Here is a 16,917-nt window from a genome sequence, read left to right as displayed (position 1 = left end):
AGTAATAGTTGATTTGGTCCATAGTTCTACAATCGGGGAACTCCAAGAGAGAGACACAGGCATCTGGTGAGGTTTGTCTGGCTGCTCTGTGACATTGAGATTAAAGCAAGGGTACCAACTCTGGTGTCTCTTCCTCTCGTTACAAAGCCACTGGTGTCATCATAGGACCGGATCCCCAAAGTCTCATCTACTCCCGATTATTATGAAGAAGCTCCACTTCCTCATTCACAGAAGAATTTGGGAGCTATTTTTCTGACACAGGAATTTTGGGGGAAATATTCATATCATAGTAAAACTTCACATTAAATTGATATCTCTGCCTTAAATGTTCAGAAGCCCCTTGAACCTTACATTTTCTAGATGTAGTTTCAAAACTGTTCCTTCAATTCATGACAGCCATAAGGGGCTGTCTTAGTTACCTTTCCATTGCTGTGATAAGACACTACTGTAACTGGAGTATTCCTGTGTCCACCTGGCTACCGCTCAAGCCCAATTAAACACACAGAAACTTATATTACTTATAAATTGTATGGCCATGGCAGGCTTCTTGCTATCTGTTCTTATATCTTAAATTAACCCATTTCTATTAATCTATAAATTGCCACGTGGCTCGTGGCTTACCGGTATCTTACATCACACTTCTCCTAGTGGCGGCTGGCAGCATCTCCTGACAGCCTTCTTCTCTCAGAATTCTCCTCTCTGCTTGTCCCGCCTATACTTCCTGCCTGGCTACTGGCCAATCAGCATTTCATTTATCAACCAATCATAGCAACATATATTCACAGCATACAGGACATCCCACAGCACTTCCCCTTTTCTGTTTTTTTCAAAAAGGAAGATTATCAAAGGAAGCATTTATTTGGGGCTTACAGTTTCAGAGGGTGAGAGTCCATGACTGTCATGGCAGGGAGCATGGCAGCAGACAGGCAGGCATGGTGCTGGAGCAATAGCTGAGAGAGCTTTTATCTGGAGACACAACCACGAGGCAGAGAGAGCCCATACCCTGTGACACACCTCCTCCAAGGCCACAGCTTCTAATCTTTCTCAAATAGTTCCATCAACTGGGGACCAAGTATTCAAACACATGAGCCTATATAGGCCATTCTCATTCAAACCACCACACCAAGCATGTTGTCATCCAGGTTATGTATGTTGTCAAGTTTACTGGGTTAAGGTTTTATGACCTTCCTAGCATCTGTAGTGATGGCCTCTGAATTATAGTTATTTTCTAAATAAATAAATGATTAGCTTTAATTTGTATTAAGGGAGGTAGTGCTGAAGCTGATGTAACATAGGTTGTAGGAAGCTGGGAAGATGCAGCCTCCTGCACCCAGATCAGGCTGCATCCAGCCCATTGATGAGGGTTCAATGAGGTCAAGATCAGCCAAGGCAGCAAGCATTCGAGGTATGCTCAGAGAAGTCCCAGCTCCCAGTCTTAGAGCGACCTCATGCCTTTGTGATGAGCCTGTCCCCAAACCTCCATGGCTGTGGACATTTAGGTCCTAGGCCCACTTTTTCTGTTAATGTAAATAACAGACAGACAAACTGCCAAGCAATCAGGCTCCGTTTCAGCCTCCACTGAGCAATTCCTGTGACCTTCTCTCCTTCCACTGGTTCCTTGACTTTCACCAACCCACAGGGAAGAAGTATTCATAGATTTCAAATGTTATGTCTTAGTAAACTTAGAATTGTAAACATCATCCATCTGTGTAGTGATTTATGTTTTTAATGTCTAAAATTTAAAAGTTACCAAGTAGTCTAAATGTAGTTATCATTCTTATTACAGCTTCTGGGCTTCCTAGTTTTTGAGAAATTCTTTTGTGTTAAATCAAATGATTGACTTTTAAAAACTATTATAGACTTTATCACAATTTGGATTGACTTCTGTGCACTTCTGGGTGTCACATGCTCTCCAGTGGTACCGGCAGGGCCCTCTAGGAGGGTCTTGTGTCCCTCAGCTCAGCTCGTACCATTGACATGAGTCAGAGTCAAAGCCTCATGTGACTGGAGCCACCTCCTGAACTCTCTAGTCTCCACCACTCCCTGTCCACTTTTGTGTAAAGTCAGACCGTCTTAAGCCTGGACTGTGAGGTCAGAAAGCCTGTGTTTGGCATCCTGTTTACACCATTTTCTATGTGAAAGTTTGAGAATTTCTTGAATTGCTCATGCTTCTGAAAATGGAAATAATATTTGTTTCCATCTTGTGACCGACGTGAACATTCAGGGAGTAATAATCAGGCCCGGCCACAGCAAGGGGGCAAAGCTGTTGTTGCTGTTAATGAGAGTGTGATATTGTTAGTGAACTTTCACTGTTAAGTAACAGGGCTCATGTTACTGTAAGCGTGAGGACTTCATGGCTATCTCAGGTGTTCAGTCTTATAGACGAGGTTGTGCTTTGAGTCAGAAATATCCCCCATAGTTCTGTGTTTTGAATGCTTGTTCTCCAGCTTTAGGATATAGGACATGACTGAAGTAGGCCACTAGGGGTGGGCCTTTGATGGTATAGGCCAGCCTCAGTTCTAATGCTCTCTGATTCTTGGTCTGTCATGACATGGACTCCTGCTGCTGCGAGCTTTCACCCCTAAAAAGAAAGTGATCTCCCCATGCCTTGTGTCATGAAGGATTGAGCCAAACAGACTTTTCCTTCTTTAAGATGCCTCTGTCGTGTGTTAATAGTTGATTGAGGAAGGGAGAGACATTTCTCCAGTGGTACAGTTGCTGGTAAGGTGTCCTATTCTTTTAATTAACCTTGTAGCTATGGTCCTGTAAGCAATCCTAATGAAACTTAATGGCTCATCAAAACAGCAAAACCCAAGAAGCTATGAAAACCAACAAGGGCTGAGTGGGGAGAAGGAGGGGCCTCAGCAGGAGTGGGAGGGGCCAAAGGACGCAAATGGAGGTGACTGTGATGAACTAGATCACACAAACAGATGGAAACGGCACGAGACTCTTCATTATACATAATTAATCCATGTTAATAAAAGCTTAAGTGCTTAACTCTAAAATTTTATCAGAGTTCTAATTAGCATTGTAGTAATGTTTGGTGTCAGTCTTTAGAGAGTTGACATTTTTATATCATCTTTAAAAGTTTTCAAACCTGCCAGGAGGCAGTGGCACACACCTTTAATCCCAGCACTCGGGGCAGAGCCAGGCGGATCTCTATGAGTTCCAGGCCAGCCTGGTCTACAGAGCGAGATCCAGGACAGGTACTAAAACTACACAGAGAAACCCTGTCTTGAAAAACCAAAAAAAAAAAAAAAGTTTTCAAACCTTTAACAAGCTTTTATAGTCTGTCTGTCTTCTTGCTTTGTGCTGTAGGAATGGTATAAATGGAGGGAAAATGTGTGAAACAGTAAGTGCTCCTACCTGTTGGCAGACAGTGGGGAGATAGCAAAATCTTTGCTGCTTTTAGAACAATCTCTTTGTAAAACTCATAAAGAGAGAAGACGGAAAGTACTAGATGAGGTGAGGCAGAAGGCAAGCACTGAAAGGGTTAACTGACTTACAAGAAGTCACACATGCAACCCAACTGAACATGTGTCAAAGTCAGAGCGACAGCTGCCTGGCCCTGTGCATGAGGAAGGAGGCTTGTGGACTGGCGGACTTCTGAGCTTGCCTCTGCCATCTTCTCTCATCTACAGTCATCATTTGGAACCAGTCAGACTCAGGAACTTCTCCTAGGACTGAGGTCACTAGGGAAAACATGACAGGAAAAACACAAAGGCGCAGTAACCGATTAGCAGATTGGGAGGGAGGCTGACCATCTACCACCAAAGAGTGTTCTGACAGCTTTGGACGAGTCTTCTCTGACCTTGGTAATGCCTGAGCCTCCCCACATCTGTAGTCTTTAGGCTAAATTGTATGTTCTGTGCTGTGGGATGTTCTACATGTTAAATGTGTTGCTCTGATTGGTTAATAAATAAAACACTGATTGGTCAGTAGCCAGGCAGGAAGTATAGGCGGGACAAGGAGAGAGGAGAATTCTGGGAACAGGAAGGCTGGGGCAGAGAGACGCTGCCAGCCACTGCCATGACAAGCGAGATGTAAGGTACTGGTAAGCCACGAGCCATGTGGCAACTTATAGATTAATAGAAATGGGTTAATTTAAGATATAAAAACAGCTAGCTAGAAGCCTGCCATGGCCATACAGTTTATAAGTAATATAAGTCTCCGTGTGTTTACTTGGTTGGGACTGAGTGGCTGTGGGACTGGTGGGTGAGAGAGATTTGTCCTGACTGTGGGCCAGGCAGGACTGAAGAAAACTCTAACTACAGTTCTGTATCTTGTTTATTTCAGAGCATATTTAGTGACCTCTAGGAGTAACCCCTAGCATGTGCTTCCATAGTATGGAAGCATGGCACTCTTATTAGAGGTGGAACACAGCCTCAGCCTGCTAAGACACAGATGTCCCCCATGAACTCAAAATATGGCTTATAGCAGACCCCTCACCTGTGGTTCTGCTGTCAGCAGTATCCATTACTCAGGGTCAACTGTGGTCTGAAAACAGTAAACGGAAAGTTCTAGAAGTAATTCATTTAAAGTGGGGTGTCATGACACATGCCTTCAGATGCCATCTGCCTTGAGTGTGAACTGTGCCTCTGCCCAGCAAACCCATACAGCACACACACGACCAACTCATTCATCATTCAGCAGGAGCCTCAGACTGATTGTCATGATACTGCCCTGCTGTGGTCAAGCCATTCTTATCTCACACAGTGATGATCTAAGAGCACAAAAGCAGCAAGGCTGGCAATCTGAGTGTGCCAGGGAGAGGCCTTGACACGTTTCCTTTAAGGGAAAAGTTCCCAACTCCATGTGGAAACAGAAAACAAACCTCCCGCTACAATAGGAATGAATTTCCTACCCATGAAATTGTGTGAAAAAGGAAAGAAGTGGACACTACCTTTACTGTCTGTCATTTTCCAATATTCGGGAGTTAAGGCCATGGTGTGCTCACTGAGGGTGGGCATAGACCATAGGATTTGGTGCAGCTCGTGGATGCAGGCATTAACAGCATCTTGGGGGGTGTCCTCTGGGGCCAAGGCCAATCCACTGTCGTGTGGAATTAATCAAAGCTCTCTCAGCTCCAAGCCATCAGCTGTACAACTTAGGTTCTTACTTTCTCAACTATTTTTGCTGAAGACACTGCATCCTTCAGACACAGGGCTTGGAGGAATTGAGCTGTAACTGATCTGGAAGCCTCTTCCCTGAGAGTTGGCTCTCATAGTATTGGAAGGTGTTATGTAAGCTGCCAAGGGAAGAAAGCAATCAACAACATTCCTACCCAGTTGTAAAGCCTATGAACCACAACAGTGACCAGAATAGCAAGATATCCCCAGGGTGCAGTAGTGGCCCTCATATCTAAGGGGAAGACAACAACCATCTAATAGGACTTAAGGGCAGCTCAACAGGACGGAGTTCTTGCCTGGTACTGTAAATCCAACCATCTGCCTGTGGCTGCTGGAGAGGTCACAGACCCTAGAGGAGAGCCTGCTACTCCTGTTTTCTTAAATGAATATAATTTCTAACTATGTTCTAAATATTGATCCTTATACCCTCAGGTAGCGGTAGCTTTTACCCGTCATCAAAGAAACTTGCTTTTGCAACAGATAGAGGCTACGATGGAGATTCACAAATGTCAGAATGCAGAGAATAAGGGCCCAGCCCCAGTTTGTACATCTACAATGTACCTCCTACAAGTAAGGCTCAGGAAAAAGTGAAGGCGAGGGGTAGAAAGATTGTAAGAGCCAGAGGCCACGACACCTCCCATGTGATAGTGTCTCGTACATATAATAGGAAGTATACACACGTGAAGTATCAACAATATGGTCACCCAAACAAGACCTGCACAATGACAAACCCGTTAACATGACAACATGGACAGGAAACACTAAAATTTCATGAGGCCCCATGCCTAGATGAAAAGCTACAGGCAACTAATGGCTGTTGATAAGTCTCTTGATTCCAATTGATCAGTCCTAAACACATATATATATATATATATATATATATATATATAGCACACCAGGGGGTACTAGTTGGGAAGGACACAGGAAGAATTGAAGGGTGGGGAGAGAGGGGTGGAAATGATGTAAATATAGTACTCATGTATGAAATTCCCCCCAAATTAAATAATTGTCCTGACTAGTTCCATGTCAGCTTGACACAAGCTAGAATCATCAGAAAGGAAGGAACCTCAATTGAGAACACGCCTCCATAAGATCCAAATGTAAGGCATTTTCTTAATTAGGGATTGATGTAAGAGGGCCCAGCCCATGGTGGGTGGTGACATCCCTGGGCTGCTGGTCCTGGGTTCTATAAGAAAGCAGGCCGAGCAAGCCATGAGGAGCAAGAGGAGCAAGCCAATGAGCAGCACCCCTCCATGGCCTCTGCATCAGCTCCTGCCTCCAGAATTCTGCCCTGACTTCCTTCAGTGATGAACAGTGCTGCAGAAACATACGTTGAATAAATCCTTTCCTTCCCAAGTTTATTTGGTCCTGGTGGGTCAACACAGCAATAGTAACCCCGACTAAGACAGTAATACAATAATAAAAGAATCATCGAGTATTTGGGCTTGTAGGTCTCTTAAGAATTTCAGCTATGTGAGGCCGTGATTGTGCAGTGTTTGGGGTTCCTCTGGTTACTCTGTAGGTGCTCAGAGTGTGAAGAACTACCAGCCCCTTACCCTATAGACCTTGCGGCATCCCATGTCTTGAGGTGGCCTGGTGTGATGGTTGGTTTGAATTGCCCATCTTTGACAGAGTCTAGAATTATCAAAGGAGAGAATCTCAGTGAAGGATTGTCTATATTAGGTTAGCCTGTGGGCATGTCTGTGGAGATTATCTTAACTGAGAGGGAAAGACCTACTTTGAACTTGGATCAGAAGGATAGGAGTCAGGAGTGGGCACTGTAGGGCTGGCCAGCCCCATTCCCATCTGAGGGGCTGAGACATGAGTTCCTGCCAGATTTTGCTTTCTGTGATAAAAGGAACCATGGCCACCAGATCTTCCTATTTTTCAGGAGATGCCAGAAATCTAAATTTCAAGTTGAAGCAAATCAGTCCGTAGCCAAGCAGAGCATTTGAGGGACAGCACGAGCTGCCAGCTTCCATGTGATAGCCAAGACAAAGCTATCTCTTCTAGAGTTCATTCCCATGCTAAGCAAAACCCAGCCTCAGATTGGAGATAGCCTGCAGGCTGTGCTGGGCTGTCAGTGTTACCACATGTCCATCACATGGGGCTCAGGCCACGGTGAGCTGCTGAGTAGCCTCAGGGCCATGCTGTCTCCCTCCTGTGATGACGCCCATCAGAACTTCCTTTGTTCCCAGGTACAACTGTGCCCTGAACTCAGGGTCAGGAAAGGGTAAGAGGCAGAAGGCACGGACTTAGTTCTCCTCTCAAACTTATCACCTCACAAGTCAGAGTGGACAACAGTGCATGAAGTCCCAGGTAGAAATTAATTAAAGGGAGCAAGTGACAGTTACTATCAGTGGTTCACTGGAGGAAGGAAACAGGAAGAGAGGGGACCTCACATTGTGGTCCCCAGGAATCCTGCAGTTCCTCCGCCGGCTGTGGCTGCTCTGAGCAGTTGCCTAATTACACCCCTCTTGTGAAGAGTCAAAATTAATTAATTTGAAGAGACCGAGATAAAACTCAAATTCTATGTCTAATAGTAATCAAAAGGAAATGTAAGTTAGAGAAACAAAATGCTGTTTTACTTAAATGTTAATTTGGTGACTAAAATAAGTAATTAGCTTAAGTAAGTTAGCGGGGAGGGAAGGCAGAGGGAGGAGGACAGGGAGAAGCTTGGCACAAATGCTTCCTTGACAGCCGCTCTCCCTTCCAAGAACTTCCAGGCATCCATACAGTCCTTCATAGTCATCTTACGAGGGCAGCAATGTCTATTCTCTTTGGAACATGTGCTTCAAATTTTATGAATCAGATTAAAATTATTGAATAAATGCCATGAGACAGCAGCTGTGTAAATCCATTAGGAAACAACACAGAGCTCTGCCAGCCAGCAAGATGAACCGACTGCACGGTTCATATTTAATTCCTGGCCTTTTGGATGCAATGATGATGCCCTCCATCACTTGCGGATGCATAAGCGTCCTGCTTGTATTCTTCATGTATTTTATAGAGCGTCATGAATTGCTTTCCCAGTGCCTCTGGAGCTAGTGTTTCAAGGGCTACATCCTAATTCACCATTTCTACCCGCTCATCTCATCTTCTGAGTTCCAGGTATTTTTGTTAATGTAAGCCATCGTACCTCTCGGATTGTTTACTAGTGGAAAATTCCCCAGAGTGACTCAAAACATACAAAAGTCTTTATTGCTTTTGAAACGTCTTCCCAGGCTTCCTCCTAAACGTCTGGCACAATTTAAACGACACACAAGTGTTGCTGTCGCCACTGGTATTATCAGTAAAAGGGGCACAGAATAAGTATGTGTGTCACAGAAGTCAGACAACAGATGCTGTGACCCCACAGACCCGGCCACATCCCCTGTGGTGGAGCCTTGCTACCCTCCAATCTGCTGCCAGAAGCCAACAGGGAATACCTGCTATGACCCTGTAGTCACTAAAAGCCTCCCCCTACCCCATGTTATCTATTGGAATGGAAGGTTCTCTCTCCCTCTCCTGGAGGACTCTGTCCTGAGAACTCACAGTACTGTATATACTGTTAATTCTCCTCCAATAAAGAGTTTCCCTGGAGGACAATGCTTCTCAGTGCCTCACTCTTGAACCTGGTACCTCTCATTCCCATTCCTAAAATCTGAAAATACACCAATCCAGCCATCTCCCCGGAAGCAGCCCTGCAGAATCACCAGGCGGTGTACCAGGGTGAAGCCAGGGTTCTGATCGTGGACAATCTCAGCTTCCTTACCAAGGGGAGTTAAAATACCAACACAAGCCAACGACAGTCCAGCTGTAGAAAGCTAAGTATCAAGTACAGGCCGCAGGCCTCTCCTCCTGAGAAGTCTTGTTCTGTTCTGTTCAGGGAGAACTTTCAAGCTGATGCTAAATGTCCTTAGGAATTTAGGGCCCAAAAAACCTACTTAATTATGTCAGTAAAACATAGTAAGGCTACTTTAACCACGCCTCCACGAGAAAAGGAAGGTGCCAGAGCAGGAGAGGGAAAACAGCCTGCTGTGTAGCAGAGGAGAAACTCACTAGACTTTTTAGGTATTGGATGATTACCAGACCTATGCCACAACTATACAGCGGCAGGTGGTTTCCTCACGCCGGCTCACTTTTCAGGGCAAAAGGTGTGTGATATACCAAAGACCTCCTTTGTTGACAAAGAGTCTTTTTAAGAACAATGAAAATAAGGTAATACTTAAGTTATTTTTAAAGCATGAGTAAAATAGAATGTTCTAGAATTCCTGAGACATCAAATGTAACTCATGTGAAAGTGACTTTGGGTTTGGGTTTTTGTTTGTTTTGTTTTGTTTTGTTTTGAGACGGGGGTTTCTTTGTGTAGCTTTTGAGCCTGTCCTGGAACTCACTCTGTAGACCAGGCTGGCCTCCAACTCACAGATATCCCCGCCTGCCTCTGCCTCCCATGTGCTGGGATTAAAGGGGTGTGCCACCACAACCAGGCTGGGTTTGGTTTTTAAATTTATTTTCCAACTGTTAGTGTCACTAACAGCGTTAGTGATAGGGAGGACTTGGCCTCCCTCTGTACAGCAGCAGTCCATTTCCTATTAGGAAGAAGATTCTGCTTGTCTACTACTGCTGTCTGGACACCCAGATTCTGCTATCTACTGCTGCTGCCTGGACCCTTGGATGGCCCAATACAGCAGTGTTCTTACCATGCTCCCATGGCCTTGGCTGTCTTCTGGGTCTTCCTGTTTAGATAACCTCATTCCTTTTACCTGTACCCTGAGTACTGCCTAAGCTCTCCAGGCTAGACCAGCATCTGGAATCCACATATGGCTTATGTTTTCAAGCATGCTATATGTAATCTCTCAGTTACCATCACAACTCCTGAGAGTCAGGACTAGGGCAGACATTACAAATAGTAGGGGTCCTGTAGTCCTCGAGTGCTGTTAAGTGGCAAGGCAGATTCAAAGCTCAAGGTCATGACCCTGGTGCTGAATGGGTCCTCCACACCTTTTATTTATACAGATGTTTCTAGAGAGTTGCTCACCTCTGTTCTGTCAACCTTGATACTCAGTCATAAAACACAACTTATGGCTGTAGCAGACCTTTTAGCTGAGCACTTGAAGGAGGTTAAATTGAAAGTAATGGACTAGGGGCTAGAAAGATGGCTCAGCAGTTAAGAGTACTCTGCTCTTCTGGAGGACCTGGGTTCAGTTTTCAGCACTAGCACAGCAGCTCACAACTTTCTGTTAGTCAAGTCGTAGGGGATCCAGTGCTTTCTTCCAGGGCCTCCTCGGGCACCAGGCATGCATGTGGTGCACAGACATACATCCAGACACCCATACCCATAAAATAAATACATAGAAATGTAAAAGTAATGGACTGATTTGTTTGGTGGAGAAAATGTGAAAGCAGGAGAGCATCAGGCTGTGGTCTGGCTGTAGCTCATGGTTACTTTTATCCAGGCCTACCGTGAAAAAGATCAAGTGTTACAGGAAGACAGAAAAAACGTGCAGTCTGGTGATGAAAAACAGCTTGAATAAGTTCAAAGTTGCAACCAAGGACGCGCTGGAAAAGAGCCTGTAATTGTTCAAGAAAAAGTCCTTGCCCTGCAATGGGACAGCAGAAGGGCTGAGGGCATGGCCCCACCTACCAAAGGCTCTAACTCGTACAAATAAAAATTCATTTGAAAGGAAGGAGCCAAAATTGGGAATGCTGCTGCAGGGTGTCTTAGCTTGGGTCTCCATTGCTGTGAAGAAGACACCATGACCACGGAAACTCTTATAAAGAAAAAAAAAATGTAATTGGGGCTGGCTTACAGTTTCAGAGGTTTAGTCCATCATCATCATGCCGGAAGCATGGCAGTGTTTAGGCAGATATGGTGCTGGAGAAGGAGCTGAGAGTTTCACATCCAGATCAGCAGGCAGCAGAAAGGAAGACTGAGACACACTGGCCAGACTTGAGCTTCTGAGACTTCAAAGCCCACCCCTAGTGACCCACTTCCTCCAACAAGGCCACACCTACTCCAACAAGGCCATGCCTACTAATAGTACCACTCCCTATGACAAAACACTCAAACACACGAGTCTATGGGGGCCATACCTATTCAAACCACCACACAGGGGCTCCTGGTTCCAGAAAGCAACTGTTTTGGCAAGTGTTTCCCTAGGGTTAGTGCACAGAGGCTGCAGCAGCAGTTGTCCATGGTGGACAAGCTCCATCCCAAGTCCACAGCAGAACTTGACAGTACTATCCACATGGTACTTGTTTTGAAGGCAGGAAAAATGTGAACTGAAGGTATCAAGGGATCTTGTACCCAGTTCCAGAGAGCTACTGGCAGGCCATGTAGGCTGGAGCACCTGCATGTGCTTGTGCATGCAGCTCTGAAGAGGAAGGCTAAGATGCACTGGAGCTCTCAGGATGCTGGAGATGCTAGGACAATAGGTCAACTGCTGAGAGAAGCTGTAGGTATCATGAAGGTGACCCTAGAGAGAGGTGCTAGAGCAGCAGAGCTGGATGGGAGGAGCTACCTGTGTCCATTAGAACCCAGATAGTTTCATCACAAGCCCCAGATGCTAGATATGGAGCTGCAAGATTTGGTGTTTCCCTTGCCTGGCTTTGGTTTTGCTTGGGTCTGACCATTCCTGGGTATTCTCCCATTCCTCCTTCCTCCCTTTTGGAATGGTAATGCAGTCTAGGGGAGGCCAGCTCCCGAGAGCTGCTCCAGGGTTGTAAATAGAAGACCTCAGGGTATCTTTAGGAAACTTTTTTATCTGAGGGCTAGATAAGTTTCTATCTGTCTGAGGGGAAATACACATACTTTCTGATGCTAACTTTCTCTATTATTTCATCTTAAAAATCTCTTTCTCTGAAAATCTCTGTCTTCACATAGATATGTTCCACATTGTTACATTCTCCATACATTCTCCACACAGCTCTTTTGCACAGTTACATCTCTTTTCTATACAGCTTCATTTTCCTTGACACCACAGGGCCTGCTGTGAGATCCCTCCACCACACGGCCTGCTGTGAGATCCCTCCACCACAGGGCCTGCTGTGAGATCCCTTCCTCCACAGGGCCTGCTGTGAGATCCCTCCTCCACAGGGCCTGCTGTGAGATCCCTCCACCACAGGGCCTGCTGTGAGATCCCTCCACCACAGGGCCTGCTGTGAGATCCTGTACCACAGGGCCTGCTGTGAGATCCTGTACCACAGGGCCTGCTGTGAGATCCTCCTCCACAGGGCCTGCTATGAGATCCTCCTCCACAAGGCCTGCTGTGAGATCCCTCCTCCACAGGGCCTGCTATGAGATCCTCCTCCACAGGGCCTGCTGTGAGATCCTGCACCACAGGGCCTGCTGTGAGATCCCTCCTCCACAGGCCCTGCTGTGAGATCCCTCCACCACAGGGCCTGCTGTGAGATCCCTCCTCCACAGGGCCTGCTGTGAGATCCCTCCACCACAGGGCCTGCTGTGAGATCCCTCCACCACAGGGCCTGCTGTGAGATCCCTCCACCACAGGGCCTGCTGTGAGATCTCTCCACCACAGGGCCTGCTGTGAGATCCCTCCTCCACAGGGCCTGCTGTTGCCATACCTTCCCCTTCATGACCACCTGTGCCCCCTCAAACCACCAACCCACATAAACCTCCCTTAAGTTGTTTCTTGTCAGGGTTTTGGTCACAGCAATGAGAAGAGTAACAATGCTCCCTGTCCCTTGGTTTCCCCCTGCCCCACCTTAGGAAGACGCGGTCTACAGGTACCACAGCAGCCCCCGTGTTCTAGGCTGGCAGGAGAAATTGCTTTTAACTTGGAAACGGAGAAACAGGAGCCCATACACTTGCAGCAGCTAAGCAACTGGGAAGGAATCAAACCCAGATTCTGCATCTGAATGACAGTGCAGGCCGCTAAGTGACATTTATCCTGTGTTCCTTTTTAAAACTCTGTTTCTGGCAGCATTTAAATGTGGCTTTGAGTGAAAAATTATCCATTGATCAGATTGCATGTATTCAGTGTCCAATAAATGTTTGTAAATTAGTGCATTTGTGACATTTCAGGGCAATAAAGACTGTGGTAAATGGAATAAGCCAGTTAATGTGTGAGGTGAACATTTTTCTGTCCCTAGAGTGGATTCTGAAATTGTCTCACTATTTGGCTAAGACAACCTCAGTTAAACATGGCCTCTTAAAAACTACTGATTTTAAAGACTTATTTATTTTTATTTTATGTGTATACGTGTTTTGCCTGCATGCACACCACATATGTGCCTCGTGCCTGAGGAGGCCAAAAGAGGGTATTGGATCCACTGGGATTGGAGTTATAGTCAGCTATGAACCACCATGAGGTGCTAGGAACCTGGGTCCTCCGGAAGAACAGCCAGTGCCCCTAACCATTGAGCCATCTCTCCTACACCTAAGGGGCTGTGCTCTGTGTCTTCTGTATGCACAGCTGTACATATACTCTCTGCTTGGACTAAACCACACCCTAAGCTGGAAATGTCTGTCCTTTCAGCAGCAGGCAGAGTGTTTTCTCTTCCTGACAAGCATGTAAAAACATTCCTGTAACTTTAGTCTTTGAAGTAGGCTGAGTCAGATGAAATTCTACCCCAAATGATCTTTTAGTGCAATAGGGTAGGCACATTCTTCTCTCCTAGTCCTCTATGGAGAATATAATTTGATTGAACCCCAAGATGATTCTGGGAGTGACACTCTCATGGGGTAGGGCCAGGTTATATAAAAAGCAGGATACATCTGTGTTAAAGACATAGTATCCTATAGCAGAAGGAAATGCAATAGAAAAATGCAACAGGCAGTTGAATGTCCCTGGGAGCAAAGGGTAGAGGCGGCTTTCGCTGGGTCCAGGATGGGTGGTCAGTGAAGAAGCCCCCCTTCCTTTCCCTAGGCAGAGCTCCTGGACCTGGCCATCACTGCCTTGTGGCCTTCTCTGGGGGCAGACTGGCCTCTTCTATAGCTCTTCCTGTCCATATTGCATCAGCCTGGATTCTTCCTCAGGTCTGAGTCTCACCCCAGCTGGTTTATCATCACTCTGACCTGGACATTTGGCCATTTTTCAATTCTCACTATTCACATGTTCACCTTTGCTTCCTCCTTTTACTGTCCCAAAGGAAGCAGGCAAGAAAATGATCAGCCTTCAGGTTCACAGGGCACTTCTCCTAACACCAAGTGCTAGTGCATTGTAAACAAAGAAAGGAAATCAATTCCCCTCTGATGATTTCTGGTAGTGAACCAGTCAGCTTTGCTAATATTTTCATACACAAATCCAAAACAAGGCTTCCTGGCTGAAAAAGCAGTACCTTCAGATTGGCTTAGTACTTATTTTAAACCACAAAAAACCCTTACTGTATCCAACGCTCTCTATCATGACACAGCTATGGTACCTAAGTCAATATTCCCTGAGCAGGGATTTTTTTTTCTTAAATAAAATTAAGCAAGTTCTCTTGAAGTATTATTCTGTGGGTTTTATTGCGGCTGTTCCACAAATGTGTGAAAGCCTTCGGACTTTATCTTTCAATTATATTTGATATGCAACACTTGCTTCCAACACCTGTGGAAAAATCTTCAGGACACCCCCCCCCCAAAAAAAAGCAGGCTTTCAACTTATTAAATTAGTGCTTTCAATTTCTCATTATCTTTACTTGCTCAGCCAGAGGTATTACAAGTTAATGCTTCTCCTCGGCTCGACCGAAAGTTGAAGCCTAAAGTCATTTTCTGCTTTATTGACTTGAAGGAGGGGAAAAAAATTACTCTGAAATTATCCTGGTCATTAGAGAGAGTACTTACAATTTTTTTGCCTTCTATTAACACCGTAGAATTATTTGTTTCAACATTCCGCAGTATGACGCTCCCTTTCCGTTCTCTGTAGATGAATTCTTTATCTACAAGAGGGGAAATAGAAAAGAAACATGAGCCACCCAGAAACCCGCCTCAGAGCTTGATGGATGTGTGTGAAATGAATTGTGTAGTTCATCTCAGAGAGGGGCCCTTTAAGCGCGGCGCCTACTTCCGGCTCCACAAGTGTGGCCTCCAGGGATGCTTGTCTGTGGACAAGCTCCACACAGACCGCAAAGCACTTGTGTGCAGACTGAGTGGATGTAGCACTGTCTTGGGCAAGGCACACAGAGTGGATACACCAAGCAGATGGAGTTTGCTGCTATAGAGGAGTAGACAGCTGGTAGTGAAGAAGGTGCTGATGGTCTCCTGGATCTGAAATTACCTGTGGCCACACCCTGAAAGCCAACTTCGCTCTTGTCCATAAGCTCCTGGTATGACTCTATAGATGGGTTCCCCAGTTTCCTGCCATGGATATCTTTTGAATCTATCACCAGCTGTGGTGACTCTGGTCTTTTCAAAATTCCAATTGTTCCCTTAGAAAATGGAGAATTAGGGGCTAGGGAGATGCTCAGAAAGTAAAATGTTTGCTTTGAAAGTATAAGGTCCTGAGTTTGAGCCCCGGCATCCACTTAAAAGTGTCAGGAATGGTGGTGCATGCATGTATCTAATCTCAGCACTTGGGTGGCAAAGATGGTGGATCCCTGGGGCTCACTGGCTAGCCAGCCTGTTCGGTGAGCTCCAGGCTAATGAGAGACCCTGTCTCAAATAACAGGGTGGACAATGTGCTCAATCTCTTCTTTCCATACCTATGTACATATATGCCTGCATGCGTACACACACACACACACACACACACACACACACACACACACACACACACCCTACCCCCATAATAACAAACCACATACTAAATAGTGTGCAAGTGTATGTAAATCTATGCCTGCAGGCAATGCAAGTGCAGTTTCTGAAGGGTGGGACTATGGATAGAAAGGCGGGGCACAGCCTGGGGTTGGAGGAGTGAAGATGGGAGGCCTGACTTGGTTGGCATTTTACACCGAAGAGCTGGCTAAAAAGCACCACGCAGACTGGACCAATCTGAAAGGGAAGTAGAAGTCAAGTGTGCACAGATATGGGGAGACAGGAGGTGTCCCCATCGCCTGCTCGGTTCCAGTGCAATCCGCTGTATGCCTTATGTAAATCAGACTTGGGAGTTTAGTGCCGAGGGTACAGACTGACGTGTGGGTGGCACTGTTTTCCTTTGTTGTGCTGACAATACTTCCTGCTACTTGTCACACAATTCTTATTTTTCCCCTGTGGAGCAAACCATGATATTTTTACCCACTGGCATCATCACAGTGGGGTTAGTCTTACTCCACAAATTCTGAAGTTTCCGCTTAGGAAAGCTCTCAGGAGGCTGCTTGCTCATAGGTTTTATATGAAGTCTGCAAAAAGTGGTCACTACTGATTTTGATACAACCCATCTCTCTTCATTTTCTAGCTTTCACAAAGAATGAATTTTAAAAAATGATTACTTTTATAGTGTGTGTGTGTGTGTGTGTGTGTGTGTGTGTGTGTGTGTGTGTACCAGTGAGTTGCCTCATCCTGCATGGCACCACACTGGGACTTGTAAAATAAATCTTTTTTAAAAATCTGTGCATACTTGCAGGTGTGTGTGTGTGTATGTGTATGTGTGTATTCATGTATGTGAGTTCAGGCATGCATGTGCCAAAGTGTGGTGTGGAGGTTAGAGGACAGCCTGGAATGTGGGTCCTTCTACCTTGGTTGAGACAGGGTCTCTGTTATTGCCCGCAGCGTACGCCACGCTAGCCGGCCTGGACCACAGGCTTCAGCTTATGGCTTTCCATTCCTGCCAGCATGTCTGTTCCTTTGTCAATTCCACCTTCTGATGGTTTCTGTAGATTTCCAGCAAGTCTTAGGGAAAGTGAGTAAAGCCTGAAACTCTGTCCT

General features: G+C 45.7%; 1 protein-coding gene across 2 annotated transcripts in view; it reads right to left on the bottom strand.

Annotated features, from left to right (window-relative positions):
- Positions 1–16,917, bottom strand: part of Dpp6 (dipeptidyl peptidase like 6) — a 656,578-nt gene that overhangs the window by 241,126 nt on the left and 398,535 nt on the right. For both annotated transcript variants that reach the window (XM_059257772.1, XM_059257773.1), the window contains exon 4: positions 14,899–14,993. In XM_059257772.1, the coding sequence (XP_059113755.1) occupies positions 14,899–14,993 (95 nt within the window). The remainder of the gene's footprint in view (positions 1–14,898; positions 14,994–16,917) is intronic.

The sequence above is a fragment of the Peromyscus eremicus genome, chromosome 3 (genome assembly GCF_949786415.1).
Source record: "Peromyscus eremicus chromosome 3, PerEre_H2_v1, whole genome shotgun sequence".
Taxonomy (NCBI): domain Eukaryota; kingdom Metazoa; phylum Chordata; class Mammalia; order Rodentia; family Cricetidae; genus Peromyscus; species Peromyscus eremicus.
The sequence above is the reverse complement of the archived record's forward strand: the minus strand, read 5'-3'. Positions and strand labels throughout refer to the sequence as shown.